The sequence below is a fragment of the Populus euphratica genome, unplaced genomic scaffold (assembly GCF_000495115.2).
Source record: "Populus euphratica unplaced genomic scaffold, PopEup_1.0 scaffold602.1, whole genome shotgun sequence".
In the NCBI taxonomy this organism is placed as follows: Eukaryota; Viridiplantae; Streptophyta; class Magnoliopsida; order Malpighiales; family Salicaceae; genus Populus; species Populus euphratica.
This window is the reverse complement of record NW_011500472.1, coordinates 31,048-51,143: the sequence shown is the minus strand read 5'-3', so window position 1 is coordinate 51,143 and position 20,096 is coordinate 31,048. Positions and strand designations below refer to the sequence as shown.

The 20,096-nt window shown below is 34.0% G+C and overlaps 1 protein-coding gene across 2 annotated transcripts; it reads right to left on the bottom strand.

The window, feature by feature from the left end:
- Positions 1–5,694: 5,694 nt before the first annotated feature.
- On the bottom strand, positions 5,695–18,303 carry LOC105114896 (histone-lysine N-methyltransferase SUVR5-like). 2 transcript variants are annotated; one of them, XM_011011608.1, is made up of 12 exons: positions 17,974–18,303; positions 14,714–15,202; positions 14,121–14,423; positions 13,898–14,008; positions 13,285–13,395; positions 9,835–12,672; positions 9,364–9,525; positions 8,146–8,262; positions 7,957–8,060; positions 7,739–7,876; positions 6,486–6,573; positions 5,695–6,182 (listed from the first exon to the last, which is right to left on the bottom strand). In XM_011011608.1, exons 2-12 carry the CDS (start codon positions 15,059–15,061, stop codon positions 6,075–6,077), a joined length of 4,428 nt encoding a protein of 1,475 aa, XP_011009910.1. In that variant the 5' UTR covers positions 15,062–15,202; positions 17,974–18,303; the 3' UTR covers positions 5,695–6,074. The 2 variants fall into 2 exon arrangements, with proteins under 2 accessions (XP_011009910.1, XP_011009911.1); XM_011011609.1 differs by lacking the exon at positions 17,974–18,303 and adding an exon at positions 17,382–17,930.
- Positions 18,304–20,096: the final 1,793 nt, after the last annotated feature.

The window sequence follows — 20,096 nt, the reverse complement described above, 5'->3', positions numbered from 1 at the left end:
TTATGCATGTTAAGTTTAATTTATAAAACCAAATGATTCTTCTCTTAATAACTCATAAATTAACTCATAAATGCAAGACAAAAACATAGTTTGATGTTTTTTATCTGTTTAATTAATACATGAAAAAAAATAGGCCTTAAATCTTAATAATTCATATTTGTCTCACATTTTTAGGATATCATATGAACTTTTTTTTATATAAAACAAGTTAATTGGAATAGTGATACATCATCTAAATTAACTGAATTTTTCAAGTGAATTTCACATGACTTGTAAATTTAGTACCTATATCAACTACCCTTCTTTGGATAAAAATTAAAAATTTATATATAAAAAAAAAAGCTAAAGGAAAAAACACCATGTATTAAGACTCATTCCAATAGTAAAATGATGGATTTGCCTTTACAAAATAAATAATTTTTCTATGTTATATGGATATTTTTGTCTTTCCACGTGGCATATTAGTCATTAAAGGATTATCCATGAATATAATTGTATTTTTAATTTTTTTAAAACATAATAAAAAGACTTGATTATCCTTAAAATAAAAATTTATAAAACTAATGAAAGGGCATAATTGTCTATTTATTTATAGTAAATTGATAAGTATACCCTTGGATTCAAAAAATATCGTAGGTCCAAGGGCCTTTTGATCTTTTTCTTTAGGTTTTTTATAATTACCAAGGTAATCAAAGGCATAGAATAATTGCATGACTTGTACACTTGCTCTAAATAAAATAAGAAGCTCATCTATTCTTATACTATAAATCATGTCTCAGATAAGTTATATATATAATTATATTCATTATGTTTCTAATTTTTAGTTAGATTTTAAATATGTCCTTTTATCATAATATACTATTTAAATTTACAATTTTATGCATGTTAAGTTTAATTTATAAAACCAAATGATTCTTCTCTTAATAACTCATAAATTAACTCATAAATGCAAGACAAAAACATAGTTTGATGTTTTTTATCTGTTTAATTAATACATGAAAAAAAATAGGCCTTAAATCTTAATAATTCATATTTGTCTCACATTTTTAGGATATCATATGAACTTTTTTTATATATAAAACAAGTTAATTGGAATAGTGATACATCATCTAAATTAACTGAATTTTTCAAGTGAATTTGGCATGACTTGTAAATTTAGTATTTATATCAACTACCCTTCTTTGGATAAAAATTAAAAAAATTTTAAAAAAAAAGCTAAAGGAAAAACCACCATGTATTAAGACTCATTCTAATAGTAAAATGATGGATTTGCCTTTCCAAAATCAATAATTTTTCTATGTTATATGGATATTTTTGTCTTTCCACATGGCATATTAGTCATTAAAGGATTGTCCAGGAATATAATTGTATTTTTAATTTTTTTAAACATAATAAAAAGACTTGATTATTCTTAAAATAAAAATTTATAAAACTGATAAAAGGGCATAATTGTCTATTTATTTATAGTAAATTGATAAGTATACCCTTGGATTCAAAAAATATCGTAGGTCTAAGGGCCTTTTGATCTTTTTCTTTAGATTTTTTATAATTATCAAGGTAATCAAAGGTATTTGTATCTTTTAACATGGATTAAATACTATTAATTCTAAGAAGTTAACTTATGCAATGCAATCATCATCATACGAAAGGTGATTGCACTCTTTGGATGACACATGTGGCATCTTTTGGTGACATAATATACCATATCATTGTTTCATTGGATGCACCGCTGCATTTTATTCCTCCTAATACGCACATATGGGCGATGATGGAGGGTTTGTTGTTAGTTTTTTCTTCTTTTTTTATCTTTACTACCATAAAAAATACAAGTTGATCCTCTTTGTTATTCATATTTCAATTCCATTCCTTATTCTATTAATTTTTCTTTTTTTATCCTTGGCTTTTTTATTAAAGTTTTATTTGTTTTTAATTTAATCCTTCAATTTGAATTCATCATGTATAAGTTTTTCCATTTTGGTCCCTCTTTTCATTTTTATTTTTTCTTATTAGCCTTTTCATAAAAGTTTTGATGTTTTCAATTTCATCATTCAATCTGAGTTCATAGTGTATTTTTTTTCTAATTTAGTCCTCATTCTTTTGATTTTTTTGCTCTTTTGTTAGATTTATTTTTTGTTTCAATTCAACCCTCCAATCAAAAAACATTTTTGCATTCTATTTTATTTTTTATTTTGATTTTCACGCTCATCCTTTTAATTGCTATTTTTTTAATTTTAGATCATTTTTTGTTATTATTGATCTCTTAGCTCGATTTCATCCTCTAGTTGATTTGCTAGGGATTGGGTTTTATTGTTTTTCCATGTATGGTGCTTTTGGTCTAATGACCCAAATTACAAGTTTGAAAAGTTAATATCGATTAACATCCTCTCATTTTGGCTTATTTTCTTTTTCAGTTTCATCATTTGATATTAGTTTGAAAAAAAATTAGTTTTGTGATTTTCTTTAATTTTCTCTTTATTGGGTTAACTTGATCTCATAATCTAGACCATGGAATTTTCAGGTTAACTCGCCCTTTATAACCTATATTACATGTTTATCACACTACCTTGAGTTGACTCGAGCTAATTTGTTTATCTCTTTTTTATCCAGTTATACACTTCCAAAGGTTTTTTCTCCATATGATCATGGTCTTTTTTAAAGAAAAAAAATTGTTTGTCTACTGTCATTGCCAATTATCTTTATTGATTAAAATAAAACTAATTTATTAAATCCTATAAAGCAAGTTGTTTATTTTTTTATTTTTTTTAAATGTGCTTGCATAACTTGGACATCATTTTTTACATAAAAAATATAAACATATGGCATGGTGGGAATCCATGTCTAGAGTTCGCTATTTTCACATTACGTATTGAATGGAACAATATTTTTTATTATGACCATTCTCGAGGTTGATCCCTGCATGTACGGTCCATCCAGTTATCTATGCAAGCTACTCTTATCTAAAACTTAAGAAAATAATTGGTATAATTATATATTTAAAGATATATTAGACAAGATATTTAAAATACAAGTTCATAAGAATTACTTATCATATTCAATAAAGGGTATTTTTATAAAAATATATCATGTGCAAATCATGTGTCTTTTTTCATTAGTTTGGATGAAAAAAAATAGATGGAAGATCTTTTATTTAGAGATTAAATTTATGCCATTAAAAAATATAAAGATAGGTTAAATATAAGGATAAACTAGTCCTTTTCCTAAAAACTTGCAACATTTGTTAAAATGAGCAACCTAAAAATCACTATAAGCTATAAAAAAAATCTAGAGAACTGTAATTTGAAATTTAGAGGAAAAAAACATAGTTATAAATCTCAGTGTCTAAATTACTAAACTATAGCAAGACAAGAGAAATAAAAACAAAAAAAAAACAAAAGAATAAATGATGTGTAACTTCCGTACATCCATCATAGATGCAAGTGAAATGAAGTTAGATTGGGTAAAGTTTTCTTATGAAAAATTAAAAGAAAAAAGTTAAAAATTGTAATTATATGCATCTCAATTACTTTCCTTATCATGTTGATAAATTATCAGAGGAAAAAAACTAGAATACGTGGGTTTTTTATTGTAGCAATCTTCAATGAATTTTTTTATATAATTTAGTCCTCAAACTTTGTTTCTCTTCAATTGCATCCTTCTATTCCTAAATTATCAAAAAAGTGTTAAGAGTGTCATAATTGAAACAAAAGGGACCAAAGTGTGAAAAAAGAATAAATAGTGTGGCGGTTTAAAAAATGGGTCAAAACAAAAGGGACCAAAGTGTGAAAAAAGAATATCAAAAAGTGTTAAGAGTGTGGCGGTTTAAAAAATGGGTCAAACTATTTACTTTGGTCCTTTTACTTTTTAAATGATAGCATTTTGGTTCCTCAATATTTCAAAATTTTAATTGTGATATAAAAATTTATTTTTTTATTTTTCAATTCCTGATTTGAGAGAGGAGAGAGAAAGCTATTAGAATCCAGTGGATGAGAGAGAGTCTCGTTTGACACAGATTCTAGTCATGAAAAATATCAATTTTGGTGTCAACAAGTTTTATTCTATGAGTAGATTTTATCTTAGGTCTTCTTTGTCGTTCACTTTGCCAGAAATTTTAGATCTAAACTTGAAAAATTTCTTATTTTGGGTTAATTTTGATTTTTTGACCTATTTTTTAGGGTTATTTAAAGTCATTAATAGGTTTCTCAATGAGAGTAAAGTGTTTTCTATGCATGTTTTTATTAAAATCAAGTTGAAAATCAAGATTTTTTTAGGAGAAACAACCCTTGGCTTAATTTTTCAATGACTTTTCAATCGCCCGAAGTTAGACTAATATGCGGCATGTTGTCTACCACAACAATCGACACATCATACATTTATAACTTTTTTAAAAAAAAATAAGAGGTACATAACAAGTCATCGATTCCTTAATAAAACAAAATCATCCTAAATGTTGGAGACCACCTTGTTTAGGCTTTAGTGTTTGGGCTTTTTTTTTACCATTTGTTTTTTGGCCATTATGTTTTTTTTTTTTGATAGTTTTGTCTTTTATTGAACTTTTTTCTTAATTTTAATAATTTTTTAACAAACTTTTATGATTATTTTTAATAAAACATGATTTTTTTTTCTTAGTTTATGAATAACATTCTGGTGTTTTGTTTTCATGTCATGGGGCATAAAACATGTCATGGGGCATTTTTTATGTGTGACATTGTTTAAGCTTTTTCATAGTAATTTTTTTCATTTGCTTTAATATGCATGTTTTTTTAATTGTCATTTTATTAAAAAAAATATTTATTTCAAGAAACAGTTATTGAATATTTTCATATATATGTATATATATATATATATATATATATATATATAGTTTTCCAGTTTAGTTTTTAGTTAACATTAACAATTTTCTTTTTTATATTTATTAGCAAGATTAATTCTTGATTTATTTAATTGCGAGGATGCAGTCATATGCATTTTTATTTATAATTAAGAATTTTTTTATATTCAAAAACATGTTAAAAAAACTTGCATATTTATTTTTTAGCTAAAATAAATCTGATCCACAACAAAAAAAAATAAAATCTGACCCGCAACATATGATATTTACAACGATATCAAAATAAAATGAACCAATATTATATAGGCAAGTGTTAATAATTTAGTTTCCTCCAATATTGTTTAGCTCTACAAGAATGCATTAAGAGGTTGCTACTCAAGCTAAATTATCCAGAAAATTGTGGGAATAATATTAACGTATTGCGTCAATAACTTGAAGGTTAAACCAATGATTGGTCTCTGTACTCCTTCAATCTTTTTAATCTGTATTTTATAATATTTCTTTTACTTGAGCCCCTTTAATTCGTAAGGCTAACAAAGAAACCCAGAATTCACCTTCCACAAGCTGCTTCGACTTTTCTGTGCACTCAAGCTTCAAGGCCATGCCCACCGCAACACCTGCAAACCAAAATGAAATCAAAGTTGGGCTTGTCGGCTTGCCCTCCAGTAGCTTGGTTTTTCTTGTAACATTTACACCTTGATTATGCTCAAATTGGTATACATATCAGGAGAACACATATCCCTACAATCTGAAAAAAAAACGAGGAAAAATAAAACCTACACTTTCCATTAAGCTCAGGAGGCACCGATTTTAGCCATTCCATACAAAAAGAAGCCAAAATTATGGATGTCCTCTTTCGACGAGGAAAAATAAAACCTACACTTTCCATTAAGCTCAGGAGGCACCGATTTTAGCCATTCCATACAAAAAGAAGCCAAGATAAAATTATGGATGTCCTCTTTCATGGATGAAAATGTATCAACAAATGAGAATAAACACAGGCTACTTGCCGGGACATTGAGAAGATGATTGTAGCTCGAGGACCACAGGCCTCCAGCTCCATTGCTTGGGACTTGGCCAATATCTTCTCAGCTTGATACCAAATCCACTGGGGCAGCTACTTGCAATTTGATCAGCCAACGAATAACAACCACAATATCCTTGAACACATCCGAATCTGATTCTTGTGTCAGGTTCTCCACATCCCATTATTTCATGAAGGAGAGAGCACGATAAATTTTAAGATTTAATACAGGCGGCCCCGGCACTTTGAAGCTCCACAATGGCAAGGATATCCTTCTCCAGGCAGCAGCTCATACCGATAGTTGTATGTCAGTTCTTCACCAAAAGCTATCTGCACATGATATGGTTAACCAAATAAATGAAACGTGCAAGTAATCAATACAAACACAGTGCTGAGACAAATATGTTCTATTAACAAATAGATGCAGTATGCTATGAACTGCAATAAAGTAAAGATGAACCCCTCATACACCATGCACCAGGAATAAGAGCCCAGAAAAGTATCCCACAAAACTTCCTTTGAACTATTGTCTTGAAGTTACATATAAGATTCAAGAAAACATGTGTATCTCTACATCCCTAGTTCCATGCATACAAAAATTGATATTCAAGATGGAATGAGGTGATTACTTACATCCTGACTTGCATAAAGACCAATATGAGCACGCTGAGAATCCATGCTGTCGACCAGAACTTGGTGGTTCACAAGATTTGGCATGCAGCTTCCAACATGAACATATGTCAAGTGTGAATCAACAAGCAAAGCCTAAAGCAGACAAAATAACATGCCAGAAAAGACTTAAGACAACTAATCAACTACCTGAACCCTATTCCATCATCTACCCCACTCTTGAGGCTTTTCTTCCCTTAAAATATGGGCAATCAGTCTCTTCATGTGTTGATGCAATTGAAAGTTTATATGTTAAAATTACATGCCAAAAGCTAAAGCTTCTAATTTTGAAGAGCATGTGGTGAATTGACCCCACTGCTTAGGCAGGAGAAGCAGGTGGATGGTAAAGTGATTTATGGCATTACTAAATTGTCATGTCCTTTTTCCCCTACCAATGTCTTTAACTAACCAGCCATCAAACAAGAAAATAAAGGCTACAAAGATGTCCTTGTGCAATCGTAGGGATGTTGTTAACCTTATTTTAAACATAAATACAACTATATAACAAAATATGTCTACCTGTACTTCAAAGCACGAACCTCGCATGCATCTAGAGAGTCCTCCAACAAAAATTCTTTTAAATATTTTGTTTTCTAGTTCAATAGAAATTTTCCTTGGAAAAACCAACGAGGTTATTGGTTTCCACAGTTTGCAGTTCTGGCCAGACAGCTACTGCATGGGTTAAAGATCATGAAGGGACTGGTTCCATGAATGGTCCATCCAGTACCCTGATGGGAGAAAGTCAGGTCTTTGAAGAACTACTCTCTTGAGTTGCTTGATGTTTCGTATATGTTAGATCTTAGCAATTCTTATACTTCTCTTCTGTATAACTGGCAATCTACTTTGCTATCAACATTTCATCTGATAATGACACATTATGCTGCATATGATCACATCAGACAGGCATCATTTGGATTATGAAATGTTTTGAAGGCATTGGTATTGCTTTTTTTCATATGAAAATGGCAACTGAGCTTTGCAGACACATTTATCTCACAAATCCATCTTCATAAAGGCATCATGCTAATGCTTGGCATATCTAAAGATAGGCATCATCAAACCTAGATAACATCTTCACTTTGCAGAAAATCAAATGGTTCAATCGAGTTTGATGAAATTTTAATTGGTTCACATTGATACATTTGTCTCCAAGAAGCAAATTTCTCAAACTATAGAGAAGACTACTGCAAGGAATAATACCTAACAGCATTCCCTACCTGTGATTGATGAACCGTGAAACATTCCCATACTTTGTAGCATCAATAAAATAAAGGGCCTGTCCTTCAACCATTCTGCTCATATCATTGGTATGAGCATCAATTTTATATATATAACTGCAACCTTCTTTGCCATACCTAAAAATCAAACAAGGCACATTCAAAACAAAGCAAAAAAACCAAAATGAACAAAAATTGCATTTTTCAAAGTTTATAACCTGTCACGCCTATTGCTTGCCTCCTGTTCATTTAAAACCTCTCCAATGTACTCACATATAAATGTACCACGTAGGATTGGTTCACCTGCCCTGACAGCCCAACCCTGTACTTCAGCAAGACAAATTAATATGGTACTCTAGAGACAGTGAACAATTGAAAGCAAAACTCTAATTGAGGAGTATTGTTACTTTATTATCTGTTTTAAAGACTTCCAGTTTCACTCGTATTCCATTCTGTAAAACTCTATTTGGGCAAGTTTTATTGCAGTTGCACATGCTATTGCACTCGTAAACAAGGTAACCTTCCTGCACAATTTAGCAAGAAATGTTTCAAATGCAAATCTCATCAGCAAAACAAGGGTGCAGGCCACCAAATCCCCACCAACCTCTCACAAATAGGCAGGGAGAGAACCAAAACAACAGGCTATATCTGCTTGTCAAATAGAGCTTGGCACAGAAATGAGAAATGGAGTACAAAGTTTTACATGTTTAACAACTATTTAACTCCATCAGGGGAAAATTAAGACCTAGTGATCTCATGGGCCAACAGAATCCTGGTTTTTATCATTTATCAGATCAAATCTAAAGTACTGATACTAGATACTTGCAAGCATCTTGAACCAATACCTTTAAGTTATCATATTTATACTTGAAGGCTTAATCAGAGGTGTGAGCAGTTAAAAGATATGTGCTTTGTTCTGCACACTGTAGAATCATTAAAGTAGTAACATCCTTAACTTTGAGGATATTCTAATGGTACAGGGTAGCATTCATCACTTCTTTATGGTGTGATGCTTTAGGAACCTTTAGGATGTTTACTTAGCTGACATTGAATAGAATTCTAATGCTCTCGTGTTCCATTTTGTTTCTTCTATTGTTTTATGGGAGGGCATCTCTTCTATAAATCCATATATCCGTCCCATTCCAATACAGTTCTTCTTTCATCCCTCACAAAAAAAAAAAAGAGCATTGGTATTAGTAGCATGATGTTTCATAACTAGAAAAATTCCTGCTCTTTTCAACTTTCTTGAAATTCAACTAGCTTTCATGCCATCTCCCGTCATCAGATCAAGTAAAAGCTACTTATGATGGGGGAATCGAGCAAGGTGGTGATGTGAATGGAAGATAGATTTTTACGTTATTTTCTATTACGGGATTCACACACATACAGTTTATGGAATCAAATTGGCAAGTAATATAGAAGAGAGAAACAATAGCATGTATCAGTCACCACACCAGACACTCTTAAAGCAGCAGGCCAATAAAAAATTTGCAGAGAATAGAAGTTCAGGGGATGAGGAAGCTACTCCATATGCAGTCAATCATAGATACTCAGCTATCAAAAGAACATCAACTTTGGAGTGTAATCAGTAACTATTTGCACTGGTAAAAAGAAAATGAAATTACCTCCAGAACAAGCCGCCCCTTATAGTCATACGGAAATCTGCCAAGCATGGATTTCCCATATATGTCCTTCGCATCTTCATAGTCATTATCAAAGAGATAAACATGATCACATGTTTCAGGACAGCACATTGAATATTGGCAAGAACACTTCAATTGCAAACCCTACATGAAAAGGGATGTGGGAGGAGAAAAAAGCAGTGTTCAATGCATTTCTAAAATTATATGGATATGCAGATGGCATGAACGAGCATATTTGTTTGGGGTTTGTCTTCCTTTCTATCTCTATGCATATGTGTGTCTGTGTATATGTGTTTTATATTTCGAATTGCAGTGTCCTCAGCAGCCAATCAGGGTTCAATCATCTCCAATGTAGGATGACAACCAAAAAGTGCATACCACATCTATACAATTGGTCATAATCAAAATCAAATCAAATCTAAAAAACAAATTAGAAACCCAACCAAAAGATACCTCAATGTCCAGACCATCACATTGATCATGAACTGGCCCTGTTACATAGGTAAAAGTATCCCAGGGCTTGGGGAATTTACTAATTTGACCATCATAACCATCTGCCAAGACATGGAGGGAATCCAGGAGATTTTCATCTACAACACATGGCACTGGTATTGTCTCCCTCCCAAAGCTCATGTCGGTACACAAGACGGTAGCCTTCTGCTTAGACCCCTCTGTAACATCATGCACATCTATAATATAGTGGCACTCATCCACTTCACACTCACTCTTTATATGATCAGATGAATGCATCATCTGTTTCCCCTTAAAACCATTTGGAAGAGCCATCAAGGGTGATAATAATCCTGGATCCTTGAAACTCTTACATCCTCTGGAACAACTAAACTCCTCCTGGTGCCATTGTACTTGAATATTATGCTCACTGCAGAGCTTGGCTGCCTTCAAATAAAAACGCTCCGGCAACACTCCATATTTCCCCTCCAGTGATGCTTTTAGGCTCACCTTGCAGCAAGCAGAGCGTGCAATAGCTAAGATATCAAGGTTATTAGGCCGAGGTTTTGTTTTCTCAACCTCAGAAAGCAATATCTTTGCAACCGCTGAGCATTGAGATTCTGCTAATCTACCTAAAGCCCCTGCCTCATTCAAATTAGACTGTATGCTTAGTCCCTGGCTACCAAGTGATTTTGAAGCCTGGATACGTTTCTTCAGACCAGAAGTCATCCTGTTCCTGATGCTGCTATATGTTGCTGCCCCCAGACCTTTCTTAAATTTCGGGCGGCTAAGTCTTCCAGATTTTAATCTATAAGCATAATATCGAACACCTCTCTTTGGGGGGCGAGAGCTGAATAGATTTGGTCCCATATGAGCAGCTTGATGGTGGCGACCAAGATCAGGTAGTAAATCAAACTTCAGGCCACAGAACTTGCAAATGTACTTTCTTAGACCACCTAAATTCTCAGTGTTATTTTCCATTGATGCTGCATTTTGCAGCTCAAGTTTTTGCAAGGAATCCTCCTTCTCTTCACCCATAGACAGATTAAGTTGTTGAGCACCTTTTGGCAGCCTGAAATCAGCAGGGTGAACAGAGAGGACATGCAACCATAACTGGTCAGTGTTCCCAAAGTGACTGGCACAAGGAATGCACTGGAACAGCATGCACTGTTCAACAAATTCCACATGATGTCTCTCCTGCACATGGGTTTCCAAACTTTTTCTGTCAGTAAAAGAATCCAGGCATATGGCACAAGCATGACCTCTGAAATGCCACTGTGCTTCCTTTTTATGGTTGTCCATCCAGTGGTTTCCAAGCTCTTTATCATCGAGAAACTCCTTTGAGCATATTTTGCACCTAATAGAATTTTCATCATCATGGCTACAGTTGATAGCCAATGGAAAAATTGCTGGTTCTTCCATGACAGAGGAAACTTGTAAATCTTCCTCCACAGCAAAGCCCCATAACTTTTTGAGTCTCTCCTTTTCAGTTAAAACCAACTTCAACAAGAGTTCCCCAACATTAAAATCTTTAGAAGCTTCAGAGAGAGCCCACTGAAGTTGAACCTCCATAGGAACTGGGTTTCTTAAAGAGAAAATGCTTTTGAAAAGCTTGTAGAAAAGCTCACATGCTTGATGTAAATGCAATTTCTGCTGCAATGAGCGACAATCCTTCAAAAGATCTATAAACACTTCTTTCGATATTATCCTACTTCTACCATTTCTAGCACGCTTGAGCCAACTAGGAATGTGTTTGTCACAGTACAACGAATAGCGCTTTGGACTCTCAGGACACAGGATACTACTATCAAGGGAGCTTGAGCCAATACAGTGCAGCATCTTGGAGCTATTGCAATCATGGCCAGGATGCTCAAGTTTCTCTGGTAAGCTTTTCCTTCCATGAAAGGCATCACCATCCATGGCTGAGACAGGTTGCACTCGAAGGGGATTTTCAACTTGTCCAGACAATACCATCTCTTTGCAATATGTGGTGTCTGAACTGGGAAAGATCTCTTCATGTTTTCTCTTGAGGGGATTCTCTGGCAAATTTGAGGTTTTCTCTGCATCAGGCCAGGGTCTGTGTTTCTTGCAGAATGTGGTACCTGGTAGAGACCGATGCTTGCATCGAGTACCAAGAACAGTGGTACCTTCACACATAGGACCATGAACAGGACTTGCCTCTTCTCTAGTGGAGCTGCCAGCAAAACGAGAGGCCAGATGCACACAACAATAAACATCACCATCATTAGCCCACCTCACACACTGTCTTCCCTTAGATTCAATAAAAGCTGTACACTGGCGATTCTTACTCCCAGGTTCCATGCTTTCCTTAGCCAAAACTTCATTAACAGGTGTCATTTCTACACCTTTGTTCTGTACAGTCTCAGGATTCCCTGTTTCAACTACAATCCCATCCCATCTATCAGCCATGCTACAAGGTGACTCTAAAGGTGCAGCTACCTCGCCAAAACCATCCTCTTTAGAAAGCTCTGATTCTAAAGTATGAGCATTGACAGTGTCTCGATTACTGAAAAACTCTGAGTCAATTTCGACATTCGTAGTCTGAAGTAGACTGCTGGACTCAACCTGGGAAGCATGTGTCTCTGCACGGCGAACTTCAAGCTTTGGCCTCTTCCTGGTAGCTTGAAGACTGATGGCTGAGGGAGAGAGATTGTCACAGTTCTGCTGCTCCATATCTCCACCACTTGTCACAGGTTGGGAGGTTGAGAACCACTTCATAGCTTCATGCTTCCAGGTTTTCCACTCGGATCCCAATGTCGATTGCACTGGTGCATCATGGAGAGAATCGACTTCATTCCATAGAATAGAATTGTACAATTCCTTGAATCACAGAAAGCCACAATCAACAAATGTTTGAAGACAAAGATACAAGATTATAAAACTTAGCACGAAAAGGGAGGTGGGCAGCGCAGGTGCAAGCTGAAGCCTAATGGCCCAGCAAACAATCATGTATCCTTGCACGAATGAAGCAACCCACGAGACAGGGTTAACCTAAAATAGGGAGAGGCTTACTGTATTGAAAGTTCATATGGCCACAGGTTGTGTGGCATTTGCTTTCTATGTCAATCTGTTACAATTGTGGAAATCACATAGCTCAGCTCTTACAACAATACATTAGATATGCATCAACTGGTTATTGAATAAACATTTCAAAGTTAATCACAAGAAGCAAAAACATGAATTGAATGTGGATGTTTTTGCATAATAAATAAATTTTAATTGATTTAGGTAAGCAGACATTCGCATGCCCTTTTTTTATCAATTTTCTAGAAAGTCCCATGTGGTAGATGAATATATCAAATACCATATCAAGGAACGAAATTTATTCTATTATAATTTTGACATGACAGAAATGTTAACTTCAGCATGCCTTTTACATGTCAGAACAACCTGCAGTCAAATTAATGTGTCAGCAGCCAAGTTAATACATACCTCCCTAAGCAATTCAATGGATTCAGCACTACATGCAACTTGACACTGTTGTACCCAGGATTGAAAAGAATTCTGCAGCCAATCAGAACTTATGTACTGTTGCAAAATCATCTGCAGAGAAAGGACAAGTGCCATTACATCATCATTTACCAAGAGGGGGGAGGGGGATTGTTTGGTGTTTAAATTAATGCAAGGGAAAAAAAAATTGGTGAATAAATGCGGAATTAAAAGGTCCATGTTTTAACATGTGTAGGGAAAAAAAGAAGTCTTCAAATGGTCCAATGCACCTAAATTATAGTCCACAAAGAAAAACACCAGAGCATGACAACTTGACACGTGATGAAAAAAGACTAAATTTATAAACAAAAAACAAGGAAATGCAACAGCAAACAACTTAATTTCCAAACAGTAAAGTTTATTCATAACTGCTTTCTCCCACGTTTAATGAACACATGTTTCAATGCATAAAAAAGAAAGGAACAAATGCATAGCTTTAAGGAATCAGTAGGGGGGTTTGGCTCTTATAGATCATAAGTTCTACTTGCTCCATTGTAAAAAGAAAAGGAGGAAAAAAGACCTAGAACCTACACCATCGACAGGGAAAGGAGTTTACATTTTTAAGTTTCAGAAGCATTCTTCCAAGATCAGAATAACCACTACATCGTGAAGCCTCCATGGCAAATTCCTTCCAGACCATCACATCACGAGCTGGGTCTACTAAAGCCTATGACAAGTTTAAAAGAACAAAGAGAGAAATTGCAAGGAAACAGTAACAGAGGCATGAGTATCAATAAGTATTTGAAAAAAAAAAAACAACAAAAGATTAAAAATTATACCTCAGAATGAAACTGATCGACAATATTCACCATGGCAACAGCCAGCTTTTTCATTATAAACCGCCGTGCAACACTCATATCTTTAACCATTTTTAGCCCAATTTTGTGAGTCTTATATGCAATAGGCTCTGGAAATCCATTGATTGGCTGGACAAGCAGCATATCTGCCCAGGAATAATTTCTGGTGTGAGGAAAAAATATCACAAAATACTGCTTTCGATCAGGAGTTGGTTTGGCTCTCAAAGTTGACAATGGCCAGTCTGCCCGTGCACATCTGATTCCAGCCTGCCACTTGCCTCTCCACTATACTTAGAAGATCATAGGAGTATCAGCATGAAAATCAAACTTGGGAAAAATCCCCAGTAATATACAGAAATTTTAAAATTCCTGGATTAAAAAAACTTTTCCTAACATGTGAAAGACAACACCAGGGGAGCCCCAAAAAAAGGGTAGTGCACCACCAGCACAATCCAAGCCCCAAAAGATTAACATTGCATGTGACATCTTACAATCAACATTTTCTATACAGCATTTGCTAAAGACCAACTGTTATTTCATGGAAGCAAGAATAGAGAAATTAAAAAAAGAGTTACCTTGACCCATAGTGCCACGGATTCATCGTGTTCTAGCCAGTGAGGCTCTAAAAGAGATTGTTCTCCATACCTACAGCTGTTTGGTTCGCTTTCAATGGTGTCAACAATTAAATTAGAGTTTTCAGAGGCTGCATTGGGTTCTGTGTAATAATTCTGTATGTTTATGTCATCTTCTCCAAAATCCTGAGAATCACAGGATAACCTTTGGCTCTCTACCTGACAATCAGAATATGAAGTTACACCTTCAGAAATATGCAATTTGTCAACTGTCCCTAGTCCCTCACATTGTCTTTCTATACGAGACTCTTCTACATTTAGCAATAAGTCATTCACTCTGCCATCATCCATTTCAACTTGTTCTACACGTTTAAAACCATTAGATTCTCCATCATAAGTAAAATCTGTCCCTGAACTCTGTCATTCACAATCAGATTCTCCAGCATGCTGAACACCATTACAAGGAAGCACATCCATAATTTAAACTGAAATCTGCAGTCCCACAAAACATGTATTGGTCATTCCAAACTCATTTCCCTGTTCTAGTGCAGGTCAATAAATCAAACAGTCAGAGAAATGTTCAGAAAAAAAAAAAAGCTGCCAGTCATAAATGGTGGTAATTAAAGGCGTCCTTGATAAGTAAACTCCCAAACAATCTGTAGTCCAGTAATTCAACATAGCGTGTTTTATTGTTAGCTAATCAAGCCAATTATTGGCCCAACAAATTCTCAGATATGGAGGGAAAAATCACATGGCAGATAATCAAACTGCATGCCAAATTTCCAGGTTTATGCACATCAAATAAAAAGGAACCTCGCACCAACCATGGTAATGCTTTATCTAACTATAGCAAGCATGCATCAATTCATGCCTTCTTCTCTATAGCAACAGAAAAGGATAGTGCAGAAAAGTTTTCAAACATGTAAAAATCAGCACAATCAGCACTTTTTCCGCAGAATAAATATAGAGAGTACTACGCTGTGGGCAAAAGCAACTAGCAAATACAAGTATACATAATAACCTAATGGCTAGAAGGCTTGACAAAGAGATTGAAGAATCTTTAATCATAAATAATTTGACATTACAAAATCAGACTTAAAAATCCCCACTTTAACATGTAAACACAGAATACCATGTCCCTTTCAATTGAGATTTCAAACAACACTTAAAAATCCAACAAGGAAAGCAAGCAGGCAAATGTTTTTATTACTTTCACTGTTATATTTATATATTAAAAAAACATGTTCTACAGCTTTCCATGTACCAGAGGACGTTAGCAAGAAGAGCTCTGATTCAATACGACTTGGGAGCAGGGCCTATTGCTTTCATCAAGTATGAATTCCTAAGGTGCTAGGGCCAAATAAAATTCAGAACTGCACTTGGGATTTGTTTTTTCAATCAATCCACCATAGGGAAGCTCTCTTGTGATGAGGTAATTGGAGACCACATTAGAAAAGGAAGGCGATACAGGTGCAAAGGGTCAACACTTGTATGAGCGATATCATTCAAAAGAAGCACCTAGAAAGGTGGGGTTGTGAATTCTAATCATTCTTGAGGTGGGGAAAGGAAACACCAAATTATCCATTACTATTGCAAGGGCAGTACTGACTCAAGGTTTGCATATCATGACCTCATTCAGTTAATGACTTCTAATGTTTCACAAGACCATTACAAGAAAGGAAGATGGAATGATTGTAACCATCTCTAAAATAATGAACTCATCTTATCATTGAATTTCCACAGAAACCCACAACAATCTAACAGTAAAAAAGGTCATGTTTTCATCAGTTTTCAAAAAAGATTGCGACCCATTATTCTGAATAAACAAAATTTCCCTCGTTTTCACTTTTGCTAGTCATTTGATATTAAGTGAACATCGTTCAACAGTTGAAAACTGAAGTTATCACATCCTTCAACAGTTGAAAACCGAAGTTATCATTCCTCTCTTCAGTTAATAAAACTCAAAGATACTGAGTTGCCTAATGATTCCAAAGCCCAACCTGGTTATTTGCAACATCTACGTCTTAATCTTTTTCTATACTAGTCCAGTAAAGTTCTATCACTGCATTAAAAAAAAAAAAGTCAGTCTGAGTGAAGTCACTTCCCTCTGTATCTCATCCAGGTCACCTTATGTGCATAACTTACCGTGGTTGTTTATTTGTAATAAATTTGCAAAGTATTATCATTTTTTCTCCTAAAACTGACCTCATTAAATGAACATAATGTGTTCGTATGTAATTGATTAAAAAAAGGAGATATTGATATTTTAATATAAAAAGAGGAGCAAAATCTACTCTCATTACATTCAATTAAGAATCCCAAAAAAAGCCAATTAATTAAGAAATGATTGAATTTTAATTTATCAAATTAATACAATGCAGATAAAAACAACTGCAGCTGTCATCAAAATCTAGGGGGTTTCCGCACCTAGCAAAATTCAAATCAACATGCAGGGGTGCAGAACCCATGTACATTACAGAGGGTTACGAAAGCAAAAAATTAAATTTTGTTTTCTCTATCTTCCCTTACAAACTTGTAAAACATAGCTTCTGCTACGGTACAAGACAAAGTAGCACGACTAAATAACACATGAAACAAATCAAACATTATAAATTAATCGACAACAAAAATTAAAGAAGGCCCAGACCCTTAAAAAACAAAAAAAACCCACCTCAAAGCCTCAATCTTTTTGCAGAGATTATCAGTTAAAACCCTAACCCATCAAACCCAGATACAAAAAGTGCCATGGAACCGTACATTAGCATCGTTTCACCATTAATCGTTGCAGTAACTGTAGGAAAACAACAATGGATCCACACCATCCAAAACCCACAACCAGATTTTTTGGTACATGATCATGTGAAAAATGCATGCCCTAGAAGATGATACAAAATTAAATAAAAACCCCCTATTTAATTAACCAGATAGACCTAAAATCCCTAAACAAAAGTCCTTGTGCCAAAAGGGTTTCTTTTAATTGCATGTCTTCTATTTTTTCTCGGGGGTATTAAGTTGTTTTTGTACTTGTATAAATATATTTTGGGACACCACCAGCAGCAGCAGCGGCTATATACCAGACATACATGCATACCAGCAGCAGCAAAAGCTAGGTCTTCCAATTGATTGCAAGAAAATAAAATGTGACACACATGCATAAAAATAATAATAAGTGAATGGACAAAACAAAAAAGAGAGATAGTTAGGCGCTGTAAATGTAGCTTTAAAGAATATGAGAGTGAGCTTGCAAGGAGAGATGAGATCACCTTTTTTTCCCAGTAGTGGTGTAATTGTTTTGGAAGGTTATGGCCTTGAGGGTTAAGGTTAGCGGGGCTGAGGGTGGTTTTTTTGTGCTTTTTGGTTCAAATGTCCCATGTTTTTATCAAAATTAGCCTGTGAGATATGCCTTTCTGTGGGCAACAGGGGCGGTAGAGGTCCCGTGACCAAAAAACAAACAGAGAGAGAAAGAGAGAGGAAGGGGAAATATATAATAAATCTAGAGAGAGAGGGGGGGGAAGAGGGAGCAACAAAAAGACGTGATCTGTGGTATGTCTATGAAGAGATGTAAAAGCTGGGTCAGGCAAAAGAAACGCGATTCTAAAGGGCTGTTTGTGGGGATTTTTTCTAAGAGGAAAAATATTACTTGCTGTTCTTGTGGTATGTATACAAGAGAGAGGTTGATTTTTATAATTATGATTATTTTTTAAGGTTTTTTATTTAAAATAATATTTTTTAATTTTTTAAAATTTAGTTTTGATACCGTCGTATAAAACAATAAAAAAAAACTTTTCAAATCTTTTCATTAATTTTAAAACACAAAAAAATTAATTTAAAATTTAAAAAAATATGTATTCTTACAGCACAGAAACAAAAGCTTTTAAAGTTTTTTTTCAGTGGTTTATGTCGATGCTGTTGAAAAGGGTTTTATGTTTCCAAGATTACTAGGCATCGAGATACGAGATTTAGGGCACATCTTACTGAGTTCTGTTTAAAGACCGTAGCCGAACTTCCAACAACGGCGTCGTAGCATCCCTTTCGTCCTCTTTTTTTTTTTTTCCTTTTGGTTCAAGATTTATAAAATAAAAACTGAAAGGTTGAGTGAATTACGACTCGGTCTTTGTAGTTTTTATGGGTTTTGGAAATTAGTTTTCTAGTTTTTAAAATTATAAGTTAGTCATTTGACCCACGTTGACTTGAGTGTTAATTCTTTTTAAAATTCTCATATTTTAACTCTTTTAAATGCATTTCTAATTTTGATTGTAGCAGTTCCAAAACATATAAAATATAAGACTCAATATTGAGTTTTTTAAACTAAAAGAATTGATTATTTTTTTCATAAAAGGCAAGGATCAAATTCACTCTTCTAATATAAATTTCAAAATTTTTTAGCTATCTTTCCTTTCTTAGCCCGATGTTAGAATATGTTTGGAAATACAGTGTAAATCGTATTTTTTTAATTATTTTAAAAAATTTAATTTAAATAATTTTTTAATATTTTTGGATCATTTTGATATGCTGATAGAAAAATTAATTTTAATATTTTTGGATCATTTTGATATGCTAATAGAAAAATTAATTTTAAAAAAATAAAAATAAAAAACTTTATTTTGATGCATTTCTAAGTGAAAACACTTTGAACCATTAACACTACCATAATTTCAAACACGCCTTTAAAATGGTGTTTGGGTTTGCTGTTGCGGCGGCGGTCGGAATTAAAAGATATTTTAAAGTGTTTGGTTAATACCAACCACACGTTTTTTGACGTGGATTCCAGTCTAAAACTGAGGGTGGACCTTAGTTTGTGAAATACAATTGCTTTTCATGCATGTTTTCCTCTCTCTCACCGCTGACACTACATTAAACATTGTAATACTTTCTCAACAACCAAGAGTTTATCTTCCCCTTTGTTCTCAAATTACTGTCATTGATTTGGACTCCAATTTTCTAATTCCATCCTTTCCCTCTATTCCCTTCTCTCGTCTCTTGCCAAAAGACAAGAAACAATTTATCAAAATTTTTCAAAAACAACCTGTACATGACGCTAAAATTAGACACCAAATTAAAGAGCATCCTTGTTCCCTTTTGTCCCTTCTTCTTTCAAACGAAGATCTGTCACCTTTACCTTCACTGATCTATCCCTTTATTGTTTCGATTTGCAGAAAAACGCAACAGATTCTTGCTGAAAAAAGTCACACAAGTGATAGACTTGTAAGTTCCTGTCTTATCTTCATCTTTAATTTTTTTTTTAATTTAACTCAAAAAATTCATTTATATGCTAGGTCTCCATTGTTTCGGTTTGCAGAAAAACACAACAAATTCATGTTGGGAAAAGTCACACGAGAGAGAGACCCGTAAGTTCCTACCTTATTTCCATCTTTAATTTTTTTAA